This window comes from Rhinichthys klamathensis, unplaced genomic scaffold, assembly GCF_029890125.1.
Source record: "Rhinichthys klamathensis goyatoka isolate OS25496 unplaced genomic scaffold, OSU_Roscu_1.1 h1tg000019l_1, whole genome shotgun sequence".
Lineage (NCBI taxonomy): Eukaryota > Metazoa > Chordata > Actinopteri > Cypriniformes > Leuciscidae > Rhinichthys > Rhinichthys klamathensis.
Genome location: NW_026606570.1, coordinates 4,829,226 through 4,840,404, shown reverse-complemented (window position 1 = coordinate 4,840,404; position 11,179 = coordinate 4,829,226). Strand labels below are relative to the sequence as shown.

The 11,179-nt window shown below is 38.7% G+C and overlaps 1 protein-coding gene across 1 annotated transcript; it reads right to left on the bottom strand.

The window, feature by feature from the left end:
- Window positions 1-290: 290 nt before the first annotated feature.
- LOC130071653 (centrosome-associated protein 350) lies at window positions 291-9,304 on the bottom strand. The gene is made up of 7 exons (XM_056236518.1): window positions 9,044-9,304; window positions 7,924-8,204; window positions 4,712-6,363; window positions 1,360-1,593; window positions 1,129-1,266; window positions 613-738; window positions 291-512 (listed from the first exon to the last, which is right to left on the bottom strand). The coding sequence occupies exons 1-7, from the start codon at window positions 9,064-9,066 to the stop codon at window positions 366-368; spliced, it is 2,601 nt and encodes an 866-aa protein (XP_056092493.1). The 5' UTR covers window positions 9,067-9,304; the 3' UTR covers window positions 291-365.
- Window positions 9,305-11,179: the final 1,875 nt, after the last annotated feature.

The following is an 11,179-nucleotide window of genomic DNA, read 5'->3' as shown; positions in this document are numbered from 1 at the left end:
CGCAACTAGCAATGGGAACAAAGGCAACAGGAGCTAAACAAAGGAAGGAACATAAGAGTGCACACATACCTATTTTTTTTGTAATTCCCATTATTCATCATAGTGATTGATTTGCATTAGATTATCTTTACTCTAATACTGTAGAAGTATTATTTGTAATTCATTAGTGTAAACAAATGACTATGATACATTATATTTTTACTTAAATCAGGAGATATGAAAGACAGTACAACCAATAATAATATGATGTATATACTTTACAATTTAAATAATTTATCATTATTTCTTTTGAATTTCGGTAATGAGAATTGAACATATCAAAGATGCAGAATATGAAAATCCCATCAAGTTTAAAAAAACTTCTTTTAGGTTGAAATGTGCATATGATTTAGGGCTAATATTGTGTCATCCAAAAGAAGGCTGAAAATCTCTTCAGTCAGATGCATTTTCACAGTGTACTGGTCATCTCTGTAGTCTAGCCAAGTTCTCTCCTCATTATGAAGTTCTTGAATCTAGAAGTAGATAATAAAAAAAAGGCATTTTCAGTTGTAATTCAAATCAACACTAATTTCATAAGCAAGCATATTACTATAGGAGTGCCTTTACACACACCAGTATAAAGTCCACTCTGTCTCTCTTGGCATACCAGTATTTGCACAGTTTTTGGAGCATCTCTGTCATCTGTTGTTCATTTCGCTCTAAATTCAGAATTTTCTGTATCTCCTTTCTCACTGCAGCCTGTAAATAACACAATTAACACAATGCAAATGTTCAAAAATACTGTGCTTAAAAGCAGAGATATATATATATACATAGATTCCTCATTAACAGCTGTTTCTATGGACTGCTATACGTAAGTCGTCCGCCATATTGGAATGGTCAAAGCCGGTCCGTGAACACTCGAGAGGCTGTGAAATGTTTTGGCATCTTGGAAAACTCATTGATTTTTACTGTAAGTGACAACAGCATCTGAAGTGTTGACCGTTCCAAGATGGCGGACGCGTCAACGTGTCTGGAGTGGTCGAATGTGGCATCGATGTATACATATCTATGCTTAGAAGTACCTTCTAAATAACTCCTCTGGAATATTATTGAGTAGTTCATACAGCTGATTGCAAATCCTTTTACCTTTAAAAATGTGACTGAAATTTTACTTGATTGAAGAGTTGATATTGCAGATTGATCATCTATATTCTGGGCAGGTTTTGTCCTTAACAGATCACCCAAAATCTTATGCAGTACATCAGATGTCAACTGAAAGATCACCTACAGTGTAAAATGAATAAAGTTTAGATGAGAGTTGCTTCTCTCATTCATTTAGCATTTGTATAGTTGTTTGTTATACATATATAGACTAACCTTTCGATAATGTTTGCGACTGTCATTTAATAGATAGCTTGGTGTTTCACAAAGGTCAAGAGCGTCTTCATTTGCGTGGCTGCACAGAATTTCCACTGCAGCATCTACTAATCTGTACACGATACTGTCTTCATGGGGCGACACCTTTATCTTTGATGGCGTGTTGGGTTGGGCCTGATGCCACTGCTCCAAGACACATGGCATAAAATAACCATCCTCACCTTTTCTGATGTCCTGAATATCAAAGAGTGAGAAGTTCAGAAATAGTAGGATTTTTTTTTTTCATCCAAATTTCATGCATATACAGATATTTTATCCTTTGTTAAAACATTTCAAGGCTGTTTTGGCAACTTACAGCATCTGTAGATTGACTGTCACGCAATGATTTAATTATTTGTCTCTTTCTGGTATCCTGAGCATCTTTATCCAGCTTTTCTGTCAGTTTAGCATCCACATGATGCCTGTTTTGCGCATTATGTTGGAGCTCAAAGTCAGGCTGCAAAATACAGGTGTTCAGTGATAGATACATGTTTTCTGAAGACTCTAAAGTTGCACTAAGCTTTGTGTGAGCAACAGACATTTCAAGTGTAGTTTATCATCATTCTACCCATACAGTGTATAGTAAACTGGAATAGTTGAATGGAACAAAAAAAAATTAGACTGTAAACATGTTAACAAAAATAGACTGGAATTACTCAACAACAACAACAACAACAACAACAACAACAAAAAAAGACAAAAAAAGTCCCAAAAATAAGAGACAATAGGGCTTCATATACTTTAGGGCCAGTTCTGTCAGGACCACTATCGTCAAATACGATTGGCAATTGCATACATTTAAAATTGGCAGTATGGTTCTGGCAAGAACTCCTTGCGCATCCATGCAACCTAGCATGGATAAGAGCAGGGGGAGCAGCAATAACCCCCCTTAGGGTAAACAGAACAGAACCAACATGAATGTATTGCAGATATCATTAATTCAAGATTTTAAAGTACAACATCATTCGAGAATTTATTCTGATTCAAGGGGAATCAGAATGCCATACTGACTGACGAGAGGAGGAGCTGGGGATGAAGGAGGGTAATTAGCACCTGAGAAACGCGATAGCTGCTGATAATACTGAAGGAGCTTACATATGTATACAGTGACTGATAGGCATCGTATTCCTATAGATAGATGTGGATCAGCTGAGTGTCAGCTGATGCGAGCTTGACTGACCTGCTAGCCTGGGAAAACCCAGACCACTTCCGGCAAATTTGGTAAAAAACAAAGGTCTGGCAAAAAGCTCATTGAAGTCCATTTCCAATCCGTCGAAATCGCGGCACCAATCAGAAACGTTGGGGCGGGCTTTACACGATGACGACAGCACAGCGACGGTAAAGCAGATTTTTTACATTTACAAAGATGGATGCCGCTGTGGAACTATGTGTGACGGTTATAGTTGAACACCGTCATTAGAACTCTATAACCGCCAAAACCATGTTATTAAAATATTTTTTTTCACAAACATTTATCATAGAGAATGTTTAAATACTAATATCAGCTTACGAGGGAAACGGAGGCGGAGTTAGTGGTGCGATCGGAGGCTGCTACTGTTTCGGGAGAGGTCTGTGCCCCTTTACCGATCAGAGCGCGCGCTGACACGCGCTGTAAAGCCTTGTTTATACTCGACGCGTCCGCACGAGCGCGAAGGTGCGCGGGGCAAAAATCACGCGCTCGGTCCGCAAGACCGGCAAGACCCCATTTCGCTTGCCTGTGTGCACGGGTATTTTGTAACAGCGAGCGCGGCGCCACATCCGAGGATGAACGACTTCAAGCCGAATCGAATCTGCCCGAGCCGTTCGTCTCACACCACCGGCACCCAGTTTGCGCGTCTAAATTGCAAAGTTTTTTTTGTTAAGGTTTTGTTTACTGTGTGTGATTTATTTAATGGAAAGCACATTCACTTCCAGTTGTCTTGCTGTTAATTTTAAATACTCGTAGAGCAAGTAGCTGATCAGTGTCTGCTCATTTATTCAAACTAAGTTGTTCTATAACAGGCGAACGTCGCTCTGCATACGTCATCTTCATTGCTCTGATTGGTTTTAGGTCTATCCAATTGCTCCAAGAGGCATTTGAGCTACGTCCGTTGGTGACGCCCCTTTGGAAATGATTTGTCTATGAAGCTTTGCCAGACCCTAACTCAGTTACAACTGAGAATGGTCTGGTTTTAACCAGGCTAATGACCTGCCAGAACTGACACTACGCTTAATATTTACTAAACAGGGCAAATTAGCATGAGAGCGCATTTCCAAAAAAAGCGCAGATGGGAGTGGAAAGTTCTGCTCCTGATCTACTGACGACGCGCAAATTAAAGAACAGACGCTGCCAGATCATTTTCATAATGACCAACGCAATCTACCAGTTAGCGTCTGGTTTAAGACATGCTTTTTTGGGCGGTAAATAATGGCGCAAACACCAGTAAATTGACGAGCGCAAACCTTAGTAATTCACCTTGCATGATTCATTTAAATACTCTCCTCCCATAAATGTTGCATCTGAAAGGGAAACTCCTACAAATGCATATGCAATAAGGTCAGCCGCAAAAATAATTATATGCATGCCTTTTCAGCGCTAATTTTTTACTGTGTGTCTTTAGTAAATCCCGACAGTAGTTTTTTAACGCCAAAAGAGGGTTTGCACTGGTGCAAGCTGTCAGTAAATCTGGCCCATAGTGCACTATGCTCAAGAAAAGTTTCTTATTATTATCAATGTTGAAAAGAGTTGTTCTTAATATTTTTTTGTGGAAACAGTGATAAATTTCTTTTTATCGAAAATTCAAAATAACAGCATTTATTTGAAATATAAATTGTAATTATAAATGTCTTTACTGTCACTTGGGATCAATTAAATCCACCCTTTCTGAATTAAAAGTATGAACTTAAAAAAAAAATCTTACTGACCACAAATTTTTGAACAATAGTGTACATGCTTTTTACTGTATATAAAAGAGAAGCACAAACTATCATCTAAACATCTTCTCTTGTGTTCCACAGAAGAAAGAAAGGTAACACTTTATTTTAATGTGTCCTTTGTTACACATTACATGTATTTACTGTAGTAATAACTTTAAATTAGCCATAATTACATGCAACTAACCCTAAACCAACCCCTTATCCCATCCTAATCATACAGTAAATACATGGACTTAATTAATATTACTCAGTACTTAAATGTATAATTACACTGTAAAAGGGACACATTAAAATAAAGTGTAACCGAGAGAAATTCAAATGGGTTTGGGATGACATGAGGGTGAGTAAATTTTTATTTTTGAGTAAACTGTCCCTTTAAATTCTTGGTGTTACTTACTCTTGGTGAGGGCATTTCAGAGGGATGCGAAAGATTTTTCGCGCCATCAGACGTGTCTTCCTGAGATTCTTTTAGTTGTGTGCATGTGGTGATTGTAAGTATGGTTTCATCTCTAGGAGGACACTGACTATAAGTATGTCCTCTTTGTCTATCTTCCCATGATGCGGCTATCTGTTGTTTATCTCTCTTTGCGCTTAGCGGTTCCTCATCTGAGAAGGGATCTTCATCCATCCCAGTCTCTACATCACTACTATGTTCTCTGTGTATATGGGCAATGTCCTCAGCTCTGACCAGGACACCGTGACTTTTGTCACAGCTAAAGTACTTCACACCTCTAAAAGTTCCATTGTGGTTTCCATTCGGGTTGTCCAAAGCCACACCAGCCCAAAAACCATTCGCAAATGCTGTGAGGCCTTTATATTTCAGCACACCTGGTCTGGAGTTACATACAATAACTCTGTCTCCAATCTGGAAGTAGGACAATGGATCTGAGATTTCATTTCTCACATCTTCAGGAAGTGAGCTATTGCATTCCGAACAGTCATTTTCCTCAGCATCCTCACATAGAGCTCCATTACTATCATCGTTTACCTCGTTTTCCCTCAGACTGTTAGAGCCTAGACTTAGAGACTCTCTTCTTTTCAGAGAAAGGTCCACAGGGAGAGGAGGGAAGTTTTCGCTGTTAATGGAGAGATCTTCAACAGAATCAGGAGGAGCTGGAAGTTCCTCCTCACTGGTCCATGTAATAATCTCAAAGGCAGGAAGGGGAGGAGGACAACCATAGCTGTCAAGATCTGATGTGGCTCCTCTAGCAGACGAAAGAAGTTCTGCACTTCCGTAAGACAAAACCTCATCTACAGGAGAGATAATTTCTGACAAGGTAGACTCTACAGTCATTTGTCTTTCGTAATGTGGCAGTGTACAGCGTCCTTCCTGTTTATTGTTCACATAAAGCTGAGAATCTTCTGGTACCATAGTGTACTTTTCTGAAAAAAACAAAGAGCAACTACTTGCTTGGGCTGCCTCAGTCTTCTCCTCATCGAGACAGTCCCTCTCTTCCTCAGACCAAGCGAGTGCTTCACTATGAAATGAAATTGCCTCTGACTTTTCATCTATCTCAGACAGACTGACATCACAAGATGGACTATCCTCAGCCTTTCTTATTTCCGCACTTGCTGCTTCCAGAATCAAGTTTTCAATAAGTGGATTGTCTGTGACAGTCTCATTTGTACACGCCTGTGTTTTTTGTTCAGGAAGCTCATGGTCTGCATTGGTTTTATTAGTTTTGGAGTATGAAAGAGATGACTTCCTTTGGCCCCCTGCATCCTGGTTGCATATAGTGTCATTATTGTTAAACACCAGCACACTGTGCAGTCTCTGATTGTTCTGTACATTTAGTGCTGTGGTATCTGGTGTTGCACTGCCACGGACCATGCTTGTCATCTTTATGTCCTCTTGCTCACTGGGCTTAAGATGGCTCTTCTCCAATTGGAAATAATCTTTTTTGTCTAGACGGGGCTCACGGTTGAGTGTGAAATGCTGAATTTTCAATACTGGCTTCATTGGCACTGCAGCTGGATGTTGTGGTCTTTCTCTCTTGGGTGTGCAGGTGTCCTCATAAAACCCTTGTGCCTTCTTCTGCGTGTCTTGTTCTGAAAGCAACTATAAATGGTTATAATTCAAATGATTTTCCATAAATTTATCTAATGAATATTAGGTGTTTTTTTTTTTTCAAATCTTTAAATAAGTCTGGAGATATTGATCTCAACAATGGCAACACATGCTAGTTCTGCAAAATGTAAACCTTCAATCAACTATAAATACCCCGCTAAAAACGTTTCACATAGTCCTAGCAATTAAATTCGTTCTGAGTTGAGCCCAGCCGCAAAGCAGGCTGGATTACCAGCAGTGCCATAATAAGGCTGCATCCAAAATCGCATATTCTCTTGAGTAGGTAATTGTTTTGAATTACTTCACGACTGCTAAAAAGGTATGTTCTATAGTATGAATGTGTGTAGTATGAATGTAGTCTGGAAGTAATATCATGTTGTCATTATCGTGACCTACCAGCATCAGTTGTGTCGCTTCACTGCCATTCACAAATCCTCACCCGTGGCTTCATGGGATAGTAAAGTGTCCATCATATGCACACTTCAGAATCTTGCCGGAAGAACTAAGTCATCCGGGTACTCTTTGCCTACTCTTTTATGAGTACTGTGAATTCGGACATGCTTCTTTTGTCACATACTGTTTTTCGCCTAATATATTAGTGAAGTATGCAATTTCAGATGCAGCCTTTCAGGCTATTGTGTCATTAGTAACTAAAGTGTTCACAGTACCAAAGCAAATTGAGGAAAAAAAAAATGTAAAAAGTGTTGTAGAAAAATTAGGAACACTGCAGTTCACTTACGCTAAAGTTTTTACTTTTAAATTAGGCTTTTCTCTTTGCATTTGACTGTGAATAGCATTATAAAATCTCTGATTCAAAATCTTTTTCTAGTTCCTATGGGATGTTCTGTAAAGTTGAGTTAGCAACAGTAACCAACGAGGGCTTAAATTTTTCTGAGAATTTTAGTTCATGTAATCAGATAAACATAGCCATTATGTTAAGACAGTGTCTTAAGATCTAGTATGACCCACTAGCAGTTAGTTAAGGGGCAGTCAATCTTTCTATTTGGTATTAAATAAGGGCAATCTATGTTTTTATGTAACTGACTTAAAGTTATGAATTGTCTTAAAGGAGAAAGGAAAAATGTGATGACTAACATTTTATGCAACCAGCCACTTATTTTATTCTAAAAGAATTCCTCCTTGATCCCATTAGAATTGGTTCTGATTTTCTGGCACTTTTTTGACAGTATAACTGTTTTCCATTTTTGCATGGTTTAAATGCAGTCATATGCTATAAAAGCCACAGTAAATCTGAATGGGTATCGAGTAATTCTGCTAACAGTATGAGTCAGCAGAAACTAAACATACTGTAAATCAGCACACAACAGAACTGCAGTCCACTCAATAACAACAGAAAGGGATATAAATGAGATAGACTGTGAAATGGTAAAATCAAACTGTATGAAGTCTGACTGCTTTGTTTGACTGCCTGAAATGAAGACAAAGCCTGATGATTAAATGTTCCCTTCTAGGAGTGGCCATCACAGTCACTATGTGCTCATGAAAGCTTCAAAGTCCGAAAAACACAGAACCCTACCCACCATTGCCTTCAGATCCTGATTTCAAAGCCTTCACGGATTCAAGCAGACATGAAGTGCTTCCACCTTCCGTCTTGGCAATTCTTTCAGGACTGATAAGGTGAAGAGGGGCCTGGTTCTGTCGGCTGTACCTGTGAGAGGGACTGGCAGGAGGATTGTTTGATTCTGCAACTTGCAGAATATCCTGCTCGGCTGGGACAAATTCCACTTGGTTCCTCTTCTTTCCTAAAGTCCACACTTCATCTGATGACAACAGCCTCCTCAAACCTGCCTTATTCAACAAGCTGAAGGAAAACAAACAAGTCTGCACTCACATTTTGTCTCAAATCTAAGGCCTCATCATTTAATAGTTTGCTATAATTTTACAATAGATATTATGAACTAACAATATTGAACAATGAACAATTTTTAATAATTTATTAATCTAGATTAATGTTAATTTATACAACTTTAAATATTAAACATGTATTAGTATATGTAAAAATAAATGTGAACCTAGATTAATAAATGCTAAAAGTTATTGTTCGTTGTTAGTTCATGATACACTGTAAATAAAACAAAGCTTACTGGAGTTGGTTTTCCAAGAAAATACTATTTCTACTTCAAAATGTCATGTTTAATTGTGTGTTACTTGCCATTTCTTTGTATTTAATTGTGAAATTTGCTGAAATTTCTGAGTGAAAATTGTTTCTACACCAATTTTTTTCAATCATTTTTAATTTATTTTTTAAATAACAACTTTAGTGCACGTTTAATAAGTTTTACTCTAATAACTTCTATATACTTCTAACTTCTAAATACTTCTAATTTTAATAACACATTCTTCTTTATCCCATGTGAAAGAAAACATATGTCTTCCAAAATATAATGATATCTAATTTCATATTTTTTTTGCAATTTTGTGCAATTAAATTAAGCATGGTCTGCAGATTTCAAGCATCAATCAGAAGACTTAGTCTCTTTTCATTGTAATTGCTTGGAAAAAGTAAATAATGTACTTAAATAAGTACTACTGCTTTAAGTCCATGTTATATATCTTACACACAACTAATGCCTACTCATGCAAACAGAAGGAAAGTGAAAGAGTGAGAATCAGAAAGAGAGACAAATGCCATCCACCTACCCTGACCTGTTCATGACTGACATACTGACATCACAAAGGGGCTCAGTCGCGAGCAAGCAGCCAGAGGAACAGTAGCCTGTCCTCCTTCAGGTCCCCCGAGAGACGTTTCTGCCACTCCCCAAATATCGTGTCTACTCGTAGTTGCAGTCGAGCCCCGGGCCCCGAGAACAGTCATCCTGCATCTCTAGTCTGCAGCTATGCCCTCTTTTTATTCTCTTTAACTTCCTCCTGCTTGCCTCTCTCTCTCTCTCTCTCTCTCTCTCTCTCTCTCTCTCTCTCTCTCTCTCTCTCTCTCTCTCTCTCTCTCTCTCTCTCTCTCATCCAATAACTCTCTCCACCCATCCAGCCTCCCCCTCCTCAATCTCTCGCTCAGTCTGTCTCCACTCGATCTCTGCGACTTCCTTCCATCTCTCTCTCTTCAAGGGTAATTACTCTGAGTGGTGCATGTAACCAAGACAGACACAGTAAATGCTGTAGATAACAAGCTTATGATATGCACACACTTCTGCCATGTCTCCTCCTCTGCTGTGTCATGCAGGATTTGCTAGACAGTAAGTGGTGCACTGCAGCATTTCCTCTTGAGCTGGTACCCTACATAAATGTGTTGGTATTGCATGCCTCTGCTTACTGTATATGGAACTAAAATCCCACTGCTTCTTTGTGTAGATTTATGATAATAAATGATGGAATAATAGTGATCACACTTGCCTCCCTTCCTCTCTGGGTGCTTTATATGTGCTTCTAGCATCTGGCTTAATCCCAGGCTGCATAACACTCTCTTCCTCCTGCAAAACATCAGCATAAAAATCAGTACCTCTAAATGTAGGATCTGAGCAATATGGGTAAAATGGTTTTGCACTCCTGTTTAATCCATCACATTATTGCTGTAACAGCACTGGGAACTGTTGCATTTGTAGACTTTGTCAAGGTCAACATGAAATCAAAATTGACAATTTCGTTTTTTTACCATGAACATTTAATTGGTGCAAGGAAATAATACTAAAAAAAAAAAAAAAAACATTTCTTTCCATTTGATGTCAGCAATCCCTCCTGTTTTTCCATCCCCTTCCCTCCAACCACCTGTCATATTTAATCCTTACATAGTTCCATTCTGGCCTGGAATGCTCACTTTTTACAATAAATTCAATCCATAATAATAATAATAATAATAATACATTTTATTTGGCCGACGCCTTTCTAAATACCCAAGGACATCTTACATGTTTGTACAAAAGGGAAAACCATTAAAATACATTTAAATTCATAGTAGGCTAATACATGTTACAAATAAGACAAATCAGCAAAATGCTAAGAACGCCAGAAGAAAGCACTATAAAAGAGTGTCAGAAGGGTAACTATGGTAAAGTAGAACTAAAATGCATTAAAGATTAAAAGCTTTCTTAAAGAGATAGGTCTTTAACAATTTTTTAAATGAATTAACTGTGTCTGCCTGTCGAATGTAGGAGGGGAGGGCATTCCAAAGTCTTGGAGCAGCGCAACTGAAGGCCCTGGCCCCCATGGTGGAGAGACGGAATTTGGGAGTGACAAGTAGTCCAGTTGAGGAAGAGCGAAGGGAGCGTGTAGGAACATATCCTGATAGGAGGTCATAAATATAACTGGGTGCAAGGTTATGGAGTGCTTTGTAGGTGATGACAAGGGTTTTAAAATCAATACGGTAGTGCACAGGGAGCCAGTGTAGAGTGATTAGGATAGGTGTGATATGATCAGATGGTCTGAGACCAGTGAGGATTCGAGCGGCAGAATTCTGAATGAGTTGAAGTCTATTTATCAGCTTAGAGGTGAGACCGATGAAAAGGGAGTTGCAATAATCCAGACGAGATGTGACAAGGGCATGAATTAAGATTTCAGTGCTGGCTTGTGTCAATGAGGGTCTAAGCCTGGAAATATTTCGGAGATGAAAGAAGGAGGCCCGGGTAAGTGATTTGATCTGAGATTTAAATGAGAGTGAACTGTCCAGAATGACACCAAGGCTTTTGGTTTGGGTTGACAGAGGGACGATGGTCTCATCTATGGTTAAATTAAGATCTTGCTGTTTTGAGAGGGTAGATTTGGAGCCGATAAGCAGGACTTCTGTCTTATTGGCATTGAGTTTTAAAAAGTTTGTGTTCATCCAAA

What these genes read in the sequence shown, in the direction of transcription:
- LOC130071653 (XM_056236518.1), bottom strand. Translation starts at nt 9,066, where the DNA reads ATGTCAGTCATGAACAGGTCAGG. An exon ending in TCAGTCATGAACAGGTCAGG is followed by an intron (nt 8,205 to 9,043) that starts GTAGGTGGATGG and finishes GTTTTCCTTCAG; the next exon opens with CTTGTTGAATAAGGCAGGTT. An exon ending in TTTCAGTCACATTTTTAAAG is followed by an intron (nt 739 to 1,128) that starts GTAAAAGGATTT and finishes TGTTATTTACAG; the next exon opens with GCTGCAGTGAGAAAGGAGAT.